Here is a 23,273-nt window from a genome sequence, read left to right on the forward strand (position 1 = left end):
GGTGGCAGATGAATGACCCCCCCCCCCCCCCCCCCCCCCCCCCCCCCCCCCCCCCCCCCCCCACACACACACACACACACACACACACACACACACACACACAGATACACACACACACACGCACGGTCAGCCGAACCAAACGCTCGGCGCGCCTCTTTCAGCAAGTTGGCGAGCACCTTGGGATCTGGCCGCTCGCCAACCCGACGTTGGCGGAGAGCGGCTGTTGTCATGGCAACAGTAAGCAGCGGCATGCAACGGATGGCACCGTCTCTCTCTCTTTCTCTCTTTTTTTTATCTCTCGTTCTCTCTCTGTCTCTCTCTCAGCCTCCGCCCCGTCTCGTCCCTCTGCAGCTTAATTTCAGGGTGTGAGCTCAGCGGCGGCGGGGGAATAATTAACCGGCCTTCACGCCGACCGGCCAGCGGCAGATCGATTTAGTTATTCATTATCGGAGAAGTTCGGCTACCTGCAAATGTTTCAACAATGTTTTGACCTCTTGGAATCAGCTGCTGGTTTTTTATTTTTATTTTTTATTAGACCAGATGGGTGAAAATCTCATGGCGCAAAGCCGGACTGTCGTTTGGCTTCCTTTTTGTTTTTTTTCCCTGCTGCTGATTCAGACAAATGTGTTTTTTAATTTATAATTCTTGGTGCGTTTGGGAAATTGTGATTACAGCCCGTGTCAACAAATAGTCACGCCTAAGCGCATTTAAGATGATGAAAGCTGAAACAATGTTTATTTAGTTACATGCTGGGCTTTCTTTCTAGAAAAAAATGAACCAGAATAGTTTTGTATTTTAAAAAGAATATTAATATAATATCTACATTTTGAGGACACAGAACAGGAAGCCTCTCTGTCGGCTTTTAGAAACACACACTGGTCAGCCCACATCAGAATAACTAACCACAAATTAAAAGAAAACTTAAAAAATGTATATAAAAAGGGGTTTCAGATATGTTTATACAAATAAATATTGAATGCACTATAAACAGGATTTCAAACATAGCAATAAAATGCTAAAAAGTGAATGACAGCAGGAGGGTTTATATCGCTCCTTCCTGATAGGAGCGATTCTCTGAATCTTTGGGCGTTCGCTGGTGGACGGGGAAATAAAAGTGTAGAATCTGACCGTCCTGGTCCTTATTCTGCCGCAGGCAGCAATCCACGGCGTTGCAGCATCCTGCACAGAAAGCATCAGCAGTGATCAACAATCATCTAGACCACAGGTGTCAAACTCAAGGCCCGTGGGCCGAATCTGGCCCGTCGAGGTGAATTATCCGACCCTCAAGAGCCAAAAAAAAGGCATATCGTGTCATAAAGTAGAGACATATATCCTTTTAAAGTGTATAAAGTGCCTAAAACTGTGCCTCCTGTAGTGAATGTTTTTACGGTGTAGTAACAGCATCCTGCCACTAGATGTCAGTTTTCCCCACAACACATTAAAACAACCCAGAAATGTCTAAAAAGAGAGAAAAAGTGATGCAGAATGATGAATTTAGAGCGTAACTCACTCCGGTATCAACTTTTTTTTTGCAGACAAACTGTATAAACTGGGCCTAAGGTGCTACCTTTTATGTTACTGTGTATTTTTTTATATACTTCTATGTGAACTGGATTGAAATTATCAAATGAAAAGCATTGTCTATGCACGTGCAACCGGCCCTTTTAATGACTTCATGACGCCAAAGTTGCCCCATAAAGAAATGAGTTTGACACGCCTGTTCTAGAAGATGTCAGGCTACTAACCAATAAATTAACTCCAGAAACATCTGTTGACAGCCTGGTGTTTGGTTGGTTATTCTTATCCTGAGCAAACTAAACAGCCGTGTAGAAACTTTCACTGACTGTAAAATTTCAAACTGGATGTGTATCAGGAAAGCTCTTAAGCTACAATCTCTGCAAAAGATCCTCCCTCCTCCTCACGGGAGGAGTTTGATCGGCTCTCTCGGTTTCAAACCTTTGGTCTAAACCATCTTCTCTGTCTTGGGTTCGTGTTCTGGGCTTTTCCTCGTGTTGTTCAGGAGTAAAAGCAGACGGTGAACCTCCTGCCGCTCTGGCCGTCTGTCAGCTGGCTCCACGCCACAGAGGAAAATCCGTGACCTTTAGTCAGCGAGGTTTCCTGCAAGTCTGCAGCGAGCTGCAGGAATCACAAGCTGTTGCATTCCCAGTGAGGAGAGCTGAAAGACACAGGTGGATATAAAAAAAATAAGCAGGAGAAAGGCAATAAAAGTTACTTTTAACGTTCTATAGTTCTTCTCTAATCCAGCTGATCGGTTCCTGCCCAGTTGATGATGAAAGGAATTTATTTCAGACGATTAACAAATTTAACACATTTAACAAATAATAAAAAAATTTTCAGAAATTAAATAATAATTATATATATATATATATATATATATATATATATATATATATATATATATATATATATATATATATATATATATATTATTATTATTATTATTATTATTATTATTATTATTATTATTATTATTTTTTTTTTTTAGAAATACTTCAACCAAGTACCACAGAAAAACGTATTTGGTAAACATTAAATAAAATTTTCTGTTCCAATTGAATTAAATCATTCGAACATAAATAGAAATGAGATAGACACAATTTTCCTCTAAATAAAATATATCAGGTATATTTACCCTGGTGTCTGACATTGATTAATTATTAAAGTAAGCTGTCTGAATATGGGTATGAAGAAGTAACTTATTTTTCATACACCTTATCCCTCTGTTTGCACTTAAAGTAACTCAAAGTACCTTCCTAGTAACTCAAAGTACCCTTTCATACCCCTTCTCCCTCTATTTGCACTTAAAGTAACTGAAAGTACCTTCCTAGTAACTGCAAATACCTTCCTAGTAACTCAAAGTATCTTCCTAGTAACTCAAAGTACCTTTTCATACCCCTTCTCCCTCTGTTTGCACTTAAAGTAAGTTACCTTCCTATTAACTTAAAGTACCTTCCTAGTAACTTAAAGTACCTTCCTAGTAGCTCAAAGTACCTTTTCACACCCCTTCTCCCTCTATTTGCACTTAAAGTAACTTAAAGTACCTTCCTAGTAACTTAAAGTACCTTCCTAGTAACTGCAAATACCTTCCTAGTAACTCAAAGTACCTTCCTAGTAGCTCAAAGTACCTTTTCACACCCCTTCTCCCTCTATTTGCACTTAAAGTAACTTAAAGTACCTTCCTAGTAACTTAAAGTACCTTCCTAGTAACTGCAAATACCTTCCTAGTAACTCAAAGTACCTTCCTAGTAGCTCAAAGTACCTTTTCACACCCCTTCTCCCTCTATTTGCACTTAAAGTAACTTAAAGTACCTTCCTAGTAACTTAAAGTACCTTCCTAGTAACTGCAAATACCTTCCTAGTAACTCAAAGTACCTTCCTAGTAGCTCAAAGTACCTTTTCACACCCCTTCTCCCTCTATTTGCACTTAAAGTAACTTAAAGTACCTTCCTAGTAACTTAAAGTACCTTCCTAGTAACTCAAAGTACCTTCCTAGTAACTGCAAACACCTTCCTAGTAGCTCAAAGTACCTTTCCATACCCCTTCTCCCTCTTCTCCGGTACGCGTGTGTTCACCAGCAGCTTCTTAATGCTCTGTTTCTGACTACACCTGCGTCTCTGACTACACCTGCGTCTCTGACTACACCTGCGCTCTGACTACACCTGCGCTCTGACTACACCTGCGTCTCTGACTACACCTGCGCTCTGACTACACCTGCGCTCTGACTACACCTGCGTCTCTGACTACACCTGCGTCTCTGACTACACCTGCGTCTCTGACTACACCTGCGTCTCTGACTACACCTGCGTCTCTGACTACACCTGCGTCTCTGACTACACCTGCGTCTCTGACTACACCTGCGTCTCTGACTACACCTGCACAGGTACCTGAGCCGAGTGTTTGGCATGCACCCCAAGGAGACGGCCAGGCAGCTGAGCCTGGCGGTGAAGGACGGGCTGGTGGTGGAGACCCTCACGGTCGGCTGCAAAGGCTCCAAGGCCGGCATCGAGCAGGAGGGCTACTGGCTGCCCGGGGATGAGATGGTGAGTCCGGGGGACCGTCTACCAGCTTTTAAACCTTCCTCAACAGTTAAAACTGGGGACAGTTTTACAAAATAAACGTAGATTTTCTTTCTGTCTCGATCATGGTGCTCACAGTGGGCTATAAACAGTTTTTACAGTCATTCTTTAGTAACGTCTGCTGAGATAGTTTAAGATTTAATGGTAAGAGTCCATTACGTCCGAAGGGCTTTGTAGTATGTGGAAAAATACGAATATTTACGTTTTCTGAGTGAAAATCAGTGTAAAGGTAAAGACAGCTGGGGGTTCCTTCGCCGTAAATGTGACGGCTGTGCAGGGCTGAGGCGACGTGTCCAGCTGTCGTTGTGATGCGTTAACGGCGCCCGCAGACAGCGATGAGTAACCAACAGCACAGCAGCTCCTGTGAGGACTTTGTCGGCCATCTGTCAGCCTGGGAGCCGCTGCACCGACAAATTACTCCTGTCCTTCAGCCCCGTTTTAGCTTTACAAACAAGCTCAAAGATAGTCGAGACAAAATGCCGATTAAATAAATATAACTGTGGAAGAACAGTCCGGATTTATTTACCACAATGAATTTCCTGCTGGGGTTACACAACTTCAGGAGCCTGTAGAGCAGGTGTGTCCAAACTTTTCGGTACGTGGGCCGAAATTGTCAAGTCAAAGGAACTCGAGGGCCAAAAAATTAATAAAAACATTTTAAACCAAAAAAATATGTTAATTTGCTTGCGCTACAAAATATGATAATTTTAAATACATAAATTAGTCCGTTGTAGGAAATGAATGTGTGAATCACTGTATATCCAAAGTTTAAAAAAAGAGTTTTGCTTATTTGTCGTATTAAAAGATGGTCGTCCAGTTTGCAAATTATTTAGAATTTGGACATGCCTGCTGTAGAGTGTTTGTGTTCAAATACCGATCTGCACAAAGTGCCTTTTGCGCCCTTATCATCGTTAAACAGTAAAATAATCCCACACAATTGACAATTTAATCGTAAGTCGGTTACTTGTAGCTTCCCTTGTGGAGACGTTTAAATTAATGCAGGGGTGTCAAACATGCGGCCCGCCGAACAATTTAGTCCGGCCCGGTGGCTAAATGCATTATCATTATTTAAAAAAAAAATTATTATTTTTTTTTTTTTCCCAGTGTCCTGTATGGCAACGTGGCAGTAAGAATTGTCGTCTTAATGCCAAAAAGAGCTCATCAGATTTGACTTTCACAAGTGGAGCAGTACTGCTTTTCCCATAGTGCTCCGCTTGATTTATGAATGTGAATAGTTTTATTATGATTCATGCGTGGAATATCTCAAATGATATGGACACTACAATGGGAAAGTAGGAAAGGAAGAACAAGAAGAAAAAAAGAAAAGGTGAAAGAGGAGATAAAAGGAAGAGAATGAAAACAATTATTGAAAAAAACATGTACTTCGTTTAATTGAAAATCTGCAGTTCCTATATTGTCCACGAGGGGCGCTGTGTTTTAATTAGCAGATTAAGCTTCAGGTGTGGAAAAATTTAAATAATTTCTTAATTTTTATCTGTTTGATGTATTTTGTCATGCAGGACAGTGTTTTTAAGTTCCAAAAAATGTGAATAAATGTTTTTCAACATTGTATAATCACTGTGATCAGTTCTTATGCATAATGCACTTAAGTAAATGTTTAACTGAGTAAAAGTATTGTTGAAATTGCACATTCTTTTCTTAAAAACGCTGAGGTTATTCATAATATATTGTGTAAAAGTGAAATTAATTTAATATAAAAATCAACAACAAGTCCACATTTATTAGTTCTATTTAATCTTGCAATGAGTTTACTCGTGTGGCCCTCTTGAGATCAGATTAAGCTGAATGCGGCCCCTCAACCAAAATGAGTTTGACACCCCTGAATTAAGGTTTGGGTGTACGGCTGTTAAAGGAAATCTGGTGCTCTTAGCTAACAAGCAGGAGCTCAGGGATTTTACGATAACCAGCGCTTTATTGATTCTTAAGAGAATGAGGACAGAACACACGGCTCTCAGGATCTGTTCTAATCAGACAAAGTGAATCTTTTCCCACCGTTTCTCACAGGAGCGCTGTTAATCTTCAGTTCGGCTCTAATGAGAACTATTGTAATCCTTAGGCAGAGAATGTTGACACCAGGAGAAAAACTTGGCCTTATCATGTTTTTGTTACTTAGTTGTTAGTTTTCCACGTACTACAGGCCCGAATGTGACAAATGCTGGCATCCTTGGCCGTTTTTAAAAAAGTTAAATATAGATTTCTCTGAAATTGTATTTAAGATGTTTGGTTGTTGTTGTTTTTTTCTTCTTTTTCCTGTTTTTCGTTCTGACGTTGTTATTTGGGGGGATCATCGGTCAGATGAATAGCAAAAAAAACCCTCCAAAAGCCCCATATAGTGATGTAAATAAGTATATTAATTGTTATGACTTCCTTTTAACCTCTTTGTGTCTTTCATTTTCAAACGATTTTTAGCATATTATGCAAATTTTTTCTATTTAGTTTTTTTTTATCTTGAATGTATTGCAAAGAAAAAAAGTCAAACAGTGGATTTTGCAGGTTTTTGTAGTAAAATCAACACAGACTAATATATTATTAGAAACAAATGAGGACTGGAGTTATCATAGAGATGTCCAGAGGAGCTCGAGTCATTTTAGCATCAATTAAACACAACTCTTTGAATCACTTCTGACCACAGGATCTGAAAGCCGAGGGAAGCAAGGTAAGGGCTGCATTGTTATTTACAAACCAGGGTTTGTTTCTCATTTGAGCCCCTTTATTATCACCCCCCACCCCCCCCTTTGCTACTCCCCGACTAACATCATTGTGTGAGAAATCGGTGCTGCCACGAACGGTGCAGTCAAGGATTTGAGTGAATCTTTTTTTCTAAGCAGGCTGCAGAAAAAAATTATTTCACATTGGTTGAAAATAAATGAAATGTAAAAAGTGGTGAAAAGCTGTTGACTAAGTCCGCCTGCTTTCTTTGATTGTCACTAGGGCTGAACAATTAATCACATTTTTAATATAATCGCGATTTAAAAAAACGCAATTTCCAAATCGCAGAGTCTGCAATTTTTGGCTATGTAACAATTAGGGAATTATACACGTCCATTAGGTGTTGGTAAAATGTTTAAAGTGGGTTTGCCTCCACATGGAAGGGAAGACAGTTGCAGCAGTGAGATAATCTAATTGTATTACTTGTTTTAGAGTTTATATAATCATACATAGCATTAAGTACAGGTCAGTCAGTTTAATACATAGACTTGCTTGTTGGTTGCACTTTATGTTCAACAAGGATTGATGTCCAAATCAATTAAAAGCTGTTCTCTTGAACAATATTCTGATTAATAGAAACATTAAAAGTTCTTGTTTTAAATAGTCCTTGTTTACAAACATCTTTATTTAGAGGCCATTTTTGTTGCTTGTGGTTAATGCGGAGAAAAGTCAAAATTGCAATTTTGGTTGAAATATATTGTAGGCAGAACGCAATCATTTCTGCTCTGAGTTTAGATGCTGTGGGTGTTTTAGCAACTAATCTGCATGGCGAGGAAACGAATTGATTTGTTGTCTGTATATGTTTAAAAAGACATGATAAATGAAACTGGGGGAAAAAATCGCATTGAATCGAAATATTAAGAAAAAAAATCTCAATTAGATTATTTTCCAAAATTGTTCAGCCCTAATTGTCACGCAGGCCGGAAGCTAAAACAAAATGTATCCGGTTTGCATTTGGAAATGACTGCATGCTTGCTCACAGCTCCGCTGTCATCACGCAGCCTTAAGCTAACCCCCGTGATTCAGTTATGCTGTAAAAAAAGCTTCACGATGGTCCGTTGCGGCGTGGCCAAATTTCTTGCGGAAGTAATCGACCTTTTCGATTAAGAATCTGCTCGCTGCGTACCTGCAGGTTTGCTGCTGCTTGGTTGAAAAACTCTCGGCTCTCATCGGGCCTCAAACGAGCCGATTCCACCCAGACCCGAAGAACAAGGACAAACATTAAGCAATTAATTATTATCTAAACGTCAAATATCAAGCAGGTCCAGCATAGCTGCAGGTTGGTGGCGAGCGTCTTTTGTGAGCTTGTAGTATTTTGGTCTTGGTAGTTGTAGTTTCCAGAAGAGTGTGTCCTGCTGTGGTCCTAACTTCTGTCTGGCATGCTGATTCTTCTCTGACTGAAACCGTGGCGGTGGGAGGGAGCCGAAGCCCGGGTGTTTACAGTCTCTGTAGTCCTCTCCATGCCTGCTGCTAGTAACGCATCCTGCTGGTTATTTCAGGAAGCAGTCACTGAAAGGACAAAGCAGAGTTCAAATGGGAGGCGGCGTTGTTGGCTGGAGGCCTGGACTCGGTCCGACTGGCGTGAGCGGCGTCCTCCGCCTGACCTCAGAGATATTTACTCCCCAATCAGAAACCCGCTGCGTTTTACACGCCGCCAAACCACAACTTTTACAAATCAAACATCTGACTTTTAAACTCTGCCTCAGGCCAGATTGGATTGAGTCCAGGTTTTACCAACATGGTCAATTTTACAGACTTACACTCAACATTTTGTTGTTTTTTAAGGAGAAGACAGCACGAAGTTTTTTTTTTTTTTATTTATTTATCTAGACAGAATGCACACTCTTTGTTTGATAAATGCATTATTATGTTTCTCCTCTGTGTCTAAAACCTTATTTCACAACCACGTCACTGCTTGTTCTTCCCTGAAATTGTCTTAGATTCACAGAAAGTCCTTGTTAATTACAGGCAGGTGTTTCATAACCTACAGCTGTCAGACTATTTATAGTGTATCATTCAGGACTGAGTTAAACGGATTATTCCTGAACAATTCAGCATTCATAGCCTAATTTTATCAATATATGTGATAAAATAATCAATACAAGGAAAGGAAACAATAAAAGGTTATCACAACAAGATCACCAGATTTCCCATTGCTGCAATTTTTGTCAGACATTTATATTCATAGATGGACATTTTAATACAGGTTATACAGTATAGCTGTAAAATTATTTCATTATTATGTTCAAGCTGATTACAGCGATGATCTGCTCTCACTAGTTACTTTCTTTGGTACACCTGGTCCCTTGCTCCTGAAAACTAACTATAAATCAGTCGATCACGATGCATAAACTGATGTATTCAGTCATCTAGCGGTGGGGAAGTTGACTTGCTAAAGTTCAAACCTGGCATCCGAACAGGGAAAAGGGCTTTTTACAAGTTGCATGGCCACTGGTGACAGACGCGGTGCTCTAAATATTTCAGAAACCGCTGATCTTCTGGGATGTTCACTTGCAGCTTTCTCTCGAATTTACAGAGAATTGACTAAAAAAGGAGAAAATATCCACTGACTGGCGAATTTGTGGACTGAAATGTTTTGTCTGTCAGGAAATTAAGTCAACAGTTGCTCTTAGAGCCACTTGTTTCAGGCAAATGGAGGGCAGTAAATGCCAATTAAAGTCTGGCTTTACCGTGTTTTTATTTGCCACATTAGCCTAGCACCGATTAACCGACTGAGCCGTCAGCCGATTAACATTTTCCCGCGTTAATTCGTACCACAGCAGAACTGAGCGGAAGCGCATCTGAACAGGGAGCGCAGACCAGCAGATCTCCATCATTGGGCTGTCTGTGTCTGGAAAGCTAATAATTAAACAGCCTATGTCGTCTAGGAGGTTTACTACTTCACTGTTGCAAATCCAGGAGCTTTACTGACCTTTTTTTTTTACGTTACTTTCAAACGACAGTGTTAGCTTGTAGCAACGGCTAGCATGTGGCATTATTCATTAATGTTTTTCTCGTCCATCTGCCTCATAGGAAAAGTTCCTTTGATTGCAGAATTGGGTCATTTTTTTCCTTGTTTGCCTTGTTGATAAAAAATGGTTTTCTGATTGTAGTCGACACGTTAGCAGAGTTTAAACAACTCCAGGCTGCAGAGAGGCTCAATATGTTAATGCGAGCGAGAAACTTTGAATGATTCAGTAGTAATTAAGATATCATTTTGACAACCATAGCCAGTATGCACCAAAACCCTTGACAGTTTTCTGACACCCGGCTGCGTTTGTGCTGTGAAATATAAGATACCAGCAAGGTGTACCTAATGAAGTGGCTGGAGTGTGTGCTGTTCATTGATGAAAGGTTTTCATGTCGGACTCATTTCTATGAGACTCGGGCGGCGTGTCCTTGGCTCAGAGAGCTGCGGCTTTTTGAGGAGCGCCACTTGTGTTTTGATCAGACAGTCTAACAACAGTAAAGTAGCTCTTGACACTCTAAAGAGCCCAAGGACCATCAATGTATTTTTCAAGTGTTTGTGTGGGTGAAGTGTCAATGGCACTCTAGAAAAGTAGACGTCCTTTGGGAAATCTGTTGTGGATTTCAAAGTATGTTTGGTGCTAAAAAAAAAAAAAAAACTTGGATTTTGAACCTTGAAGACCCTTTTTAAAGTTTTTGAACTGGAATAAAAGGGATTCTGTATCACAATGTGGATTAATCTAGTTCTTTGGAAAAAGAAAATGTAACCTCACTGTGATCCCACTGCTATGATTTATAACATTTTGCATTACTGAGTAAGGATGAGACAGTTTAGTCATTCTCAGTTTAAATCATAAAGCAGATTTAGTCACTGAGAGCTTCCTGACTCCTTTGATTATAGTTTTATTGGCATTATTAAGTTTAGTTTCCTATAATAAGTTTTAGTTTTGTCATGCTTACAGTGAGGGCATTTTTTTAGCAATTTCCTAGAACAGTTTTGATTGCAGAAAAGCATTTTTTTGTCTTTAGAGACTCTAGTATTTTCATGTTAAAGGAGCCCAGTCACACACGCCGACTTTACGAACTTCTACAGCAGTAGCTCACTCTGGTTGCATATAAAGGTTTTCCGATTAAATTATCGCACCTAAATAAGTACGCTTGTTATATTTTTATTTCTTGTTTTACATTTTCTTTTTATCTATTCGTTAGTAACCAAAACACCTTTTTTAATATTTACCATAACAAGAGCATGTGAGCAGAAGTAGGATATTGTGCTTACACGCAACAAGTAAACGGGGAGAAGTGATCGAGCTGAGCGAGTCAGCAACACCCAGCGGAGGAGCAAAGAGAAAGAGGTTAATTAACCGTAACCCTGGTCTGTTAATTGGTGGAGTTATACAACTCAGGCTGACCGCAGACCACTACTCTGTTTTTCTTCCTCGTTGAATGAAAATAGATTCATATCCGCCACTTTCCTCCACCCCACGTCAAAGCCAAATCTGGTTCCTGATTGGCTGTCCCGGCGCGACAAGACACCAAAGTTCAGCTTTTTCAACTCCGACATCTGTCGTTTCGCACGCCTCGCAGGTTTCGTGTCTCTCTGGCTTTGCTTTAATCACCAAAATTGTACGTTTTTCATTGCTAGAATTGCCTCTGTGGCCTCGCTTAGCATCACATCGTTCTGGTGATGCACCTGTTCATAGGGATATTGTGTAAATCTAATCACTCGACCTCACAGATTCGGGTTCAGTGTGAACACACCTTTACAATAGTTGCGTCAATTGCAGCCGTCTTGTTTTCTGATCATTCTGCTGCATAGTGCGGGCAAATGGTACAACAATGTTTATGTCTGCTGATCGCACCCGTGCTCAAAAAACTTTTCACACCTGATAGTCTGGTATACTCAGTTCGATTGGGGACCAAATATCGCAACATTGTTTCTATTTTCAGCATTTTGCTTTCACGCTGTACAGAACCAGACCTTTATACCTACCTGTTCACCCCATCGCCTGTGGTGGCATTGCACCAAGAACCACTGAAGGGAAGAGGCTGGTTAACAATGCAGCTCAACTTTCTTTTCCATGACATATAAAGAAAATTAATGGAATCAGATTTTAGCGGCATTATTTCTGTGCCGTCTTTGGCAACATTGGGCTCAGCATGAATGTTATATTTTACACAACGTATACAACTTCGTTGCACTGATGTCACGCTTACACAGACGTCGATAAAAGTTATTTCATTAGTATTGGTTGTAATTACCCAGAATGCCCTACGCTGTAGTCCGCTTCCTGCTCTGGTCCACTTGGCATTCCCATATGCATTCAAACTGCCTTAGAGTTCACTTCAACCAAGCTTTTTTTGTTGTTTTTTTATAGTCATAGTGTGTGACTAGGCTCCTTTTTAATACGGGGGATTTAGCATTTCTTTGTTTTTAGAAATGCAAAGTTTAAAAACCAGACCTCAGATTATTTATTATGCTTTTCAGTGTGACAGCTGCTGCGTTTATAACAATAAAGCAGCTACATGAAAGGTCACGAGCACATGGAGAAGAAATAAGGAGTGAGACTGGAGAGCTTTTAATTTTGCTTTTAATAAGCTGCAGTTAGTCATAAATTTCTGACACTTCCCTCCTAAATCAGTCCAGACGTTGAGTGGGAGGCATTGGACCAGCATGAGTATGTGGACACGAAAATCCAGTTATTGTATTTGATGTTCTGCATCTCAGTGTAGGTGCAGGTCCAGCTGTAAGCTGTCATTAAAAGATAGAAAAAAGACCACAAGACATTTGACTTGAACCAGTAACTGAGGTTGAGCACCCATACTTTTTATACTTATGATGATTAAATTGATCTGAAACAGATTTTTATTTTATTTGACCTGTTTTAATTGATTTGATTTAGTGGTTTACATACATAAATGTAATGAAGTATGATTGTTCAGGACTAAAATAATCATAAATTTACATCTTTATTTCATTTTATGTTTATTTAACTACAGACTTTATACATAACATTGATCTTATGTAACAAAACAAGCTGTGGTTCAGTAGGATTTATTTAATTTGAACATTTAGTCACAGAATTCACTAGTTTTCATTTATATTGGTTGTGTATAGAGTGGGACTGCAATGATTAGTGGACATTAAATTGTCGAAGCAAGAATCAAAATTAACTTTTAGATTGATTTTAGGCGAGGATTTGTTTAAATCTACCGCTGCAATTCAATCAGATCATATCTAATGGTTATTATTGGATTTAGTTCAGTGTTCATTCACCACTAAGATTAATGGTTGAGATTAAAGTGAAGCTACATGACAGGATAGTTTTATTTAACTTTAATGTCTGACTGGAGAGATGGAGTTTATTTGGAAATGAATAATTTGCTTGTTTTTAATATAGACGATAGGAATATTGCCTAATTAGAGATCAGGCCTGACTGCAAACATGTCAATATGCTCTTTGTTTTTACATTATAGTTTAAACATTAGTCTACTAATCGAAAAAACAATCGATAGATTAGTGTACAGTAAAATAATCGTTAGTTGCAGCCCTAGGATACAGTTATAAGATATTAAAAGATTCATAAAGATTAATTGTTTTGCAGCAAGACATTTATCAGCGCGGTAGTTTCAGTGCTAGACTCTTATTGGCTGAGAAAGAGACGGCCGTCTAAAATTAAACAAAGTGGGCCTAGTTTTAAGCCCTGGGGAACACCTTTTTGATCCTAAAATACCTAATGCTGATAGTGTGTTAAGCTCTAATGTTAAAGCAAATTTGGAGATTTGATCTATTTAATATAAACATGCAATAACTTTAAAGCTACAGTATTTTATTGTGACGTTTTTCTTTAAACAGCAGTGGTTCAATTATTGTTGATGTCAGAAAACAGCGCTTTACAAAAGCTGTTTGTTTTCCCTTAGCTTCTCTGTGTCGTTCAAAGTTTTAAAAAACAAATTTCTTTTCCTTTTGTATTCAGTGATAGTTTAATTTATCAGTTTCTTAATGCTTAATTAAGTACCCAGACTTGGTTTTTCTATGAAATAATTTATAGTTTGGCATAAAGTCATGTTCCAGTCAAGTTTCTGTTGCTGAGAAAACTTCCAGTAAACTGACTTCTCACAGTGTAACACCAGAGTGTCTTTATGGTTTAAGGCTAAAGAATCATGCAGACAAATCAAACATGAGCACATTTATGGCAAGTATTAGTTGCAGTGCAGGTAATAGATGTTTTTTTAGAGGGATCTGCATTCTAGGCACGTCCAGAAGAGCAGCCGTAGGTTGGAAGATGGAGAAACTAGTTTCCTCCCCTGCTGCGGTTGGCGGGTTGGAGGGGGGGTCACCAAAACTTGTGCTCTGCTGTTTGTCCTCTGCAGGAGTGGGAGACGGAGAGTCACGACTGGTACTGCTTCGACTGTCACTTAGCAGGCGACGTCCTCGCCTGCGACAACTGCTTCCGGGTTTACCATCTCAAATGTCTGACAGAGGAATGCAAACCCAGAGACGGAGGCTCCCACTGGCAGTGTGTCGTGTGCCGGGTAGGTGGGACTGCGTCTTAAATATGCTGTCAGTCAAACGTCCACGACGCAGATTCCTCTTCGCAGAATTCGCCCTTTAAGCTGTTTGGGAATTTGTTCCTGAAGCTGTGAATATTTTGTTCTCCAGCACCACTGAGGTTTAAAAAAAAAAAAATATATATATATATATATATATATATATATTTTTTATTATTTTTTTTATTTTATTTTTTTAAGTAATCTTCTCTAAGCCCCAGTGGGTGGAGGCAGATGAGCGTTCACACTGAGCCTGGTTCTGGTTCTGCTGGAGGTTTTCCTCTCCACTGTCACTTCATGCATGCTCAGTATGAGGGATTGCTGCAAAGCCATCAACAATGCAGACGACTGTCCATTGTGGCTCTACGCTCTTTCAGGAGGAGTGAATGCTGCTTGGAGAGACTTTCCTTAGAGAGGACATTTGTTGAGCAAAATATATAATCTGATTGAATTTGACTTTGGAAAGTGCCTTGAGATGACATGTTTCATGAATTGGCGCTAAATAGATAAAATTGAATTGAAGTTTTCCTCTCCACTGTTGCTTCATGCATGCTCAGTATGAGGGATTGCTGCAAAGCCATCAGCAATGCAGACGACTGTCCACTGTGGCTCTATGCTCTTTCAGTGAATGCTGCTTGGAGAGACTTGATGCAACCTGCTGGGTTTCCTTAGAGAGGAAACTTTCTGACCAACCTGGAGGATCTGACTTTGGAAAGAGCCTTGAGATGACATGTTTCATGAATTGGCGCTATATAAATAACATTTTATTGAATTAATTAAATAGATTCTTGCAGTATGCTTCCACACCGAGTGGCGCACGGGGAGCAATCTGTGGTCAGGGGACCCAGAGTTTTAAACCGGCAACCTTTGCAGCCTCTCTAAGACGTAAATGCGTCACTACACTGCAAAAAAAGAACTAAAAGTAAGTAACATTTTCTTGAAATTAGTGTATTTTTCCTTGATTTTAACAGTTAAATAAGACTATTTGCCAATGACATTAGTATATTTACACCTAAAATAAGATACCTTGCACCTGAAATAAGATAATGGAGATTAATTGTTCCTAGTGCAAAATATCTTATTTCATTGGCAGATAGTCTTATTTACCTGCTTAAATCAAGGAAAAATACATTAATTTGAAGAAAATTGTACTTACTTTTTGGTTCCCTTTTTGTAGTGTAGGCTACAACTCTAACAATATTATTTTTGTTTATGTAAAAAAAAAATTAAGGCCAAAATAATTTCAAAGCTCCAGTTTTGCTGCTTTACGCGGAACATATCATGCTTTTCAAATCTTCCTTTTCACTTTGAAATCTTTCAGTTGTGGTCCATATAAAGTGAAACTGCAATGCTTTGGTCTGAATTCCTTGTTAATTTACCTTCACATCCTCCTTTTTAACCTTTTTGAGCTTTTTGAGCCGTGTCTGAGAGCCGCTCCCATCGCTCCGTTCGGCCATTTTTGTTGTATTCTGGGGGGATGGTTTAATGGAACAACTGGACATTTTCACTTATCCACTTGTTAATTTGGCATCATTCAGCTTGGACTGAAAAATTGCTCTGAGAACTTAAGATGGTGGAATTGCAACATTTATAAGCTGGAAGTCCACGACCTTATTTAGCACCTCTACGGTAAATAGTTTGACATTGTTGTTCAAAAAATTTAATATAAAAATAAGGAAACCGATTGGTTTTAAAAATATGACACAAAAAGAATAGAAAGATATCTACGTAGCTTCTGGATAGACTATACACATTTTCTACATTCCTAGCAGCTTCAAGTATACAACAAAATATAAGTGCTAAAAAAATGGACATTTTATATTGTATGCCCCCCCTTAATTCTTTATTACTTTATTACTTAGTGACGTTTAAAAATGCTCACCATTAAGGAGTTCTACCTTTATCACCTTGTTAACATTATATTATTGCCTTTACTCTTCTTCTCCTTTTTTGTCATTAATTTCCCTTTTAATCAGCTTCTTCATTTTGAATGTTGCGCTGGGCTTTGCAGCTCTTTTGATTGCTAAAATGTATTTATTTTGGGAAAAAAATTTACCAAAATGTTTTTACTGCCACTATGAAACCAAGTCATCTTTTTCCTTCTTTCAGGGAAGTAAAAAGAAGAACCTGAACAAACAGGAGATGTGTAAATATCTGCGCTTCATCGTCCAGCGGATGAAGGAAAGGGTAATTGCTGCTTATATTTATAACTATTAGCTAATTTTAGCTCATTCTCTGATATTCACATGACTGATGTTTTACATATAAGTGTTATTAAAACTAAAACCACAAAGTAAGTTTTAGTAGAAGAGTTGCATGATGTTGTCGTGAGTTTTTAATGTTTGCTGAGGATTGCCTGTCTTACTGCAGCTTAACAGTCACAGATGGGTTCTTTGTGTGTTCATGAATTATGTTAATCTTGTTTAAGTCCAGAATTAAAGGTTTATCTATTTTTTTAGTTGTTGGATTTTTTTTAAAACAGAATTTTAGAAACGTCAGACTTAAATTGAGACAGGTCAACATGTTGAAATATGTCCAACACATCCTGTAGACTTTGGTCTTCTAAATGTGTCGGACTAAGAAGTTCCAACAATTCTAACTATATCATAATAAACAAAGTTTTTAGTTTTCAATGACAATAGTGTGGAAAAAAATAAAATGGAATAAAAAGTTGAGACAAATTCCATAAGCATCGTCGGTGAAAACTCAAATGTGGTTGTTGGGGGTTGTGTGGTAAGATCCAGCTGCTGTCATAGTTTGGGATACGTTCATCCCAAGTACAGAGGTAAAAGAAGAACATGTTGTTTTCCTCCAGTTATTAATAAAATGTTTACTCAGTTTAAACACTTCAGTTGTCCACTGGCTCCTCTTTAAATTAAAATACAATGCTGTGAAAAAGTGTGCAGTCCAGAAGTTACTCAACTAGAACCTGTCTGACAGCACGAAGTAGGCTGCTGATTTAAAAACACAAGACATCATACCTCGATCTTTAGAAATTCAAGAACAGAAGAGTGACAAAGTCTCAAAGGAGAAGCGATGAACCTTCCCAAGACAGACCAGTCTATCAAAACGACTAAAGACTAAATTACTCCATGATACAACAGGGTTGGAGGGAGATGATAGTAAAAATGGCGTCTATTAGAGACAAAGACTCAGCTCACGTTTGCCAGAGAAACTGGTGTACATCCATTTATTATACGTCTACAGTCCAACATGGTGGTAGTGTGATGGTCTGGGGTTTCTTTAGGACACCGATGATTATCTGTAGCTGATGGTATTGCTATAGTTTTGTCAAAGTATGATCTCAAAGCCAAATGAAATGCTTTAGCAAGGCCTTAAAAAGGCTTCTCCATGCTCAAAATCCTCCAGTCTGTCTTCATTAAAAGAACGTATCACAAAGGCCTGACGCCAGTTGTTCCACCCAGGGTGTCACGACCAGTTATGAGGTTTAAGCCTTGCGTCCGAACCTCCACGCTCTGTACTGATTTGTTTCCTGACATACTGGCTGCATGGAGGCTGAATAGACGGACTCATGAGGTCGAATCAGTGGATTCCCTTAGATACACAACCTCTTTAGTCCGGTGGTAGTTCTGACCAAGATCAACCAGAGGGTCTAGCTTGGTCCGAACTACGCAGGCACAGTTGCTACAACTACGCTACAAATACGATCCAATTTTCGTTCGAATTAGTGCTGGACGATATAGAAAAAAGGCTTATCGATAGAAATCAGATTGATCGATATTGATAATTATCAAAAAAAATTCCAAACATATATTTTAAGTGTAGCCCTAGTCATTTTACGTTGCTGCTTAATGCCCCCTTTTTTCTAAATAAAGAACACTGGATTCAAACATAACTCTTTATTCAACCAACTTTTTACCAAAACTATAGGTCTTTAAAAAAGGGGAAATAACAACACTTGCTCTCTGAACTCTGCTGAGCGTTGGTGGCAGAGCGTTCCTGGGTCTGCGTTGTGATTGGTTGGAAGGATCTAATGACTGTAAAATTAACTTACACAATTGGCTAGAATACAACAGGAAGGAAAACTGTTCTTCTATTGAACTTTTTATTGACCCCCTTTTTTTCTATTTATCCTCATGTCCATTTATAATATCGGGTTTTTATCGGCCGTTATTTGGATTTGGTGTCTCAGCCTTTCAGGGACAAATACTTTTTCAGTTTGGGCTAGGTTGGCTTTTTTCTTAGATAAATTAAATCATCATTTGTAAACCTGCCATTTTTATTTACTCCGGTTATCTGATATCTTTTTATTAAACTTTGATTATCTGAACTCAATAAAGGGACACATACCTTTTCACAGCACTGTCTCAGCTAAAATCTGCTGCTCATACTCCTCGTTTGATTCCAGATCAGATTCAGATCGCTGATTCCTCCTCGTCTTCATTTAATTTCTCCCCTTTGAAGAAAATATTGCAGCCCGTCATTAACTCTCCTCTCTGCTTTTGCCTCTTCATACTCCCTGTTGCCTCACTTCTCTGCAATACAGCCCCGCTCCTCTTTACGAGATCACATTAAATGTGTATCCTGGCTCTCCATTGTAGGCGGTGGACCTGAACAAAAAGGGCAAAGACACTAAACACCCCATGTACAAACGGCTGATCCACACGGCTCTGGACGTCTCCAACATCCACGAGGTAACAGTGGATCTCCACTCAGTGCTTTGTCTCTTTGGCCTTCTCAGAACGACAGGTTACATGGATTTATCTCTGTATTTTAGCAACTTTCTTCAGATTTACACATTAAACAGGTTAATATCTCCCTGTAATCTGAAGCTGTCCCTTTTACAGATGTGAGGTTTAAAGATTGATTGACTTAATCTGTTTAGGGTGACGGTTCTGTCATGGAGCTGTTGTTCACTATAGCTTCAATCTGGCAAACCTTTATTAACAATTAATTTGTTTTCAACAAGTTTTACTTTTATGTTTTAAATGAGTGACAAGTCAGTTAATCATTAAAAAGATTTTTAGATCAGGACCTTATGTGGTGCCTATAAGCCTGTTGGAAAAATATAGCACAATCCTCCAGTGAGCTGCATTTTATTTAGTCTCTTTTTATTTTTATTCATACTTGTATTTACAGCGGTTTAAAAATGACAAAAGCATTAAATAAATGTTTGTTACATAAAGTTAAGGTGAGCTTGGACTTTTCTAGATCAAAGGTCTGTACATGTAGCCCTTCGAATGACAAAGTACCGATAAAGTAGCTCTCAGTTTCAAAAAGGTTGGTGATGCCTGGTTTATTTTTTTATTTTTTATTTTTTTAATTTTCTATCTAAACCAGGTGACCCCTGGTTTAGATCGTGTTTATTTCTCTCCTGAAACCTAAGAGGTGCGTAGAAAAATGTGAAAGATGGATAAGCGGCTGACCCGTGTTTCCATCAACGTTTTTTTTTATGTGCATTTTGAAATATAGTGTGAGAAAAGGTGGATGGAAACAGCAAAATTCAAAATAACTATCTTAATTTCTCAAAAAAGTGTTACGCTCACTTGATGAAATCCCGCTTTGCGTAGCCTGGTTAAGTTGCTCATAACCAGCAGATGAAAATACGCCTAATTTACTTTTTTTTTTGCAACATTATAAAAGTTCACTTAAAATTTGCATGAGAATTGGATTAAAACATAGCTAGAGATTGGTGGGGAACGAACGCATGTTTGACTTCACGAAGGTTTCTCACTTTTTGTTTATAAACATTGTGTTAATGGTTAAATAAAGGTTAATGCTCGACGCTAGTTCTGCTGTGTTTTTGGATATATGTTGGAGCCTCTGGTTGCCTAACTTTCTTTATCAGCTATGATCAGTTAACACCAAATATTTAATAGGTGGTGTAAAGTCAAATTTGCACTCCTAGTACAGAATTTCACTGTAAACACTTGCCATTGATTGTTTGATAGCGGTATTAAAACATCTAGTAGAGTAACTGTTTTAAGTCACTAATATATATTTAAAGTTGGGTATTTAAACTTACCTGTGGTTACCTGTAAATAACTTCACTGACACGATTTACAACTTCTTTGGATTTGTTTCCCCATCTTCTTTGCATTAACGTTGGTAAATAAGGCAAAAATTGCTCTTTTAAAGCTATCAGCCCCCTATTATGACCATTAACTTAGTTGTCGGTGGTTAGCTCAGCCTCAGGTACACTTCCTCTAACAGATGGCGTCACGTCAATCAGACCCTGTGTGATACAGGAGGGATATGCATGATTGAAATAGGTTTTAAAAAAGTGAAACTTCTTTAGGTTTTCTTGGTGAATTTAATAGCTGCTCTAGTTCCAGCACTGGGTTTTCAGCTGGTGACCGAGTGCAGAACGCGGCTAGGCTTTGGTTAGTGGTGCATCACGTCAGGAAACCTCTGCCAGAAATAAACATAAATAAACATATTAGCCTTTTCCAGACCCCCTCCATGTTTGGTCCATGAACACACAGTTACACGCCGTGCGTTTTCTCTCCTCAGGACTAATTTTGGGCCTGTTTCCATCTGTTTCAGAACCTGACTGAAGGAAAGTATAAAACCTTCGAAGAGTTCAAAGCCGACGCTCAGATGATTGTTCATAACACTGCCATCCTGTATGGAGGTGGGTCACACTTTCACAGGCTGAAAGGCTTTGAACTCTCAACTTTTCTACACATTCATGTGCCTCTGTCATCGATAACATTTTGTTCATGAAGCATAACCACGTCCGAAAACATGCAAACTGAAAATTCCTTTATATGAACATACCATGCAGCTTTTTTGTGTGCAAATAATAAAAAAAATGGAAAAACAAAGCTGCCAGTTCCTCAGTCAGAAGCACTGAATCTAAAAGATAACTTTAATATGCTCTTAGTGATAAATAATTTAGCTAATTTTATTTCCCCCTGTAAAGAAATCTGTTGCAGTATATTGAGATTCTATTCTATTTCTATTTTAAACAGATTGAGTATTGTAACAGAAATGTCTTGACTTGGGTAAATGTGGCACATTATTGCTGCACTTTTAGTTGATAATCTGACCTTTCCCACCCAAGGTTGTTATTTCTCTCCGTTGTTGAGCAGCAGCATCATCTGCTCTGTCCAGGTTTGATGTCAACTGATCCAGATCGGATGAAACCAGCTTCCTGTTATTTGCTCGGTGTAAAACTTTTGTATTAAAATTACGTTTTTTGTTAATTTTAAAGTTATGGTTTGTCTCATTTTGTTGGCTGCAGTTCACAGCGACCAGGCAGAGATCGCACGGCTGCTCTTCAGTGACACATGCCATGAGGTACATTTTTGGTTTTTATCGTTCTTCCTGTTTGGAGCAGTGAGATTTTAATATTCAACATTGTTTTTAATATTTTTCCATTTCTATTTATGCAACATGAATGGATTTTAAAGGGCAGTAATTATTTCCCTGTGCTTTTTCCTTCCTTGGTCCGTTTCTCTTGCAGCTGAACGAGTTGATGTTGTGTAAGAACTGTTTCTACCTGTCGAACGCCCGGCCAGAAAACTGGTTCTGTTATCCCTGTGTGAGTACAAACCAACCCAGGCTGGAGCCACTTTACCTGTCCTGACAGATCAAAGGTGTTTTAATCTATGGTTCCCAAATCGATTTAATCGATTAATACCAATTTACAATTTATTAAGATTTACTTTTGGAAAAATCTGGATTTTATTTTGTACTTATAGGGCTGAAGAGAGTAGCATCAATGCAGAATATATGTTTAGGAAAATATATTCAAAAGTGGAAACTTTACAGACACTTTACTCATTTGCTTTTTTTTTTGTCAGTTTGAAGTTACACAAGTGAAGTGAAGCCTGTTCTTACTTAATTAGCATCAAACATTTTGTTGCGTTTTCATTGTTTACAACAGCAGGGCTGCCATCTTGTTTCACATGCATGTTTCTCAGCTTGCATTAAGTTGTATTCCCAGATGAAATGCTTGAAATAAAAGCAGGTTTTTAAAATAACTTTCTTTTTTTGAGACGAAAAGGAGGAAAACATTTATTAATTGGATTTGGTATGATAAAATTGGAGACATTAATGTGAAGCCGTAATTGAAAAAAAATGTGAAGCTGGAAATTGGCGCTGAATGAAATCTGACAGCTGCTTCAGCAACATTTAAAGTGGGAGAAAGTTTTCCTTCCTAGTTTCCTTCAACTGCAGCCCCCTAAATTTTCAAAAACTGTCAACTCAATTATTTTTGCACTTTTATTACATTAGATGAATGGTTCTGAGCTCCTGTTTATATCTTTTGTGTTTTTTTTCTGCTTCTCTTTGTGATTCCTGCAGACGCCGAGTCACGACCTGGTCTGGGCCAAGATGAAGGGCTTCGGCTACTGGCCGGCCAAAGTCCTGCAGAGGGAGGACAACCAGGTGGACGTGCGCTTCTTTGGACACCAGCACCAGAGGTTAGAGGACCCGACACGCCTCTCCGCATCGGATTTGTTTGTTCCAGGCTGGATGTTGTTTTGGAAAACGTTGGATCTTAATTGTGGTCCGCAGGGCGTGGATTCCCTCGGAGAACATCCAGGACATCAAGGTGAGCGTCCAGCAGCTGCAGGTGAAGCGCAGCAACGGCTGGAAGAAGGCGTGCGAGGAGCTGGAGGTGTACCAGCGCTTCCTGAGGGAGGGCCGCTTCTGGAAAACAAAGATGGAGGACAGCCCTCAGCCACACCAACAGAACCAGAACCAGCGGCAGCAGCCGGAGGAAGAGGAGGAGGAAGAGGAGCAGGAGGAACAGGAACAGGAGCAGGAGCAGACCAGCGGGAGGACGCAGAGACCGGAGCGGACAGATGAAGCCGAGTCCAGCATCTCCTCCACCAGCAACGAGCAGATCCGCCATGTGAGTGGGCTTGTTCTCTTATTGCTGCTTCTCCTCCCTCTTTAAGTACTATTTTCATGTTTTTATGGAAATTAAACATCAGAATTTAAGTTTCTCTAACGAT

The 23,273-nt window shown here is 39.1% G+C and overlaps 1 protein-coding gene across 1 annotated transcript in view; it reads left to right on the plus strand.

The window, feature by feature from the left end:
• Positions 1-3,881: 3,881 nt before the first annotated feature.
• Positions 3,882-23,273, plus strand: part of LOC118562291 (zinc finger MYND domain-containing protein 11-like) — a 30,100-nt gene continuing 10,708 nt past the window's right edge. The window contains exons 1-10 of the mRNA XM_036134572.1: positions 3,882-4,061; positions 6,751-6,774; positions 14,170-14,331; positions 16,456-16,533; positions 18,909-19,001; positions 20,854-20,941; positions 21,554-21,609; positions 21,776-21,853; positions 22,618-22,736; positions 22,831-23,170. Coding sequence (XP_035990465.1) covers positions 3,924-4,061; positions 6,751-6,774; positions 14,170-14,331; positions 16,456-16,533; positions 18,909-19,001; positions 20,854-20,941; positions 21,554-21,609; positions 21,776-21,853; positions 22,618-22,736; positions 22,831-23,170 — 1,176 coding nt within the window. The 5' untranslated portion in view covers positions 3,882-3,923. The remainder of the gene's footprint in view (positions 4,062-6,750; positions 6,775-14,169; positions 14,332-16,455; positions 16,534-18,908; positions 19,002-20,853; positions 20,942-21,553; positions 21,610-21,775; positions 21,854-22,617; positions 22,737-22,830; positions 23,171-23,273) is intronic.

The sequence above is a fragment of the Fundulus heteroclitus genome, unplaced genomic scaffold, assembly GCF_011125445.2.
Source record: "Fundulus heteroclitus isolate FHET01 unplaced genomic scaffold, MU-UCD_Fhet_4.1 scaffold_85, whole genome shotgun sequence".
Lineage (NCBI taxonomy): Eukaryota > Metazoa > Chordata > Actinopteri > Cyprinodontiformes > Fundulidae > Fundulus > Fundulus heteroclitus.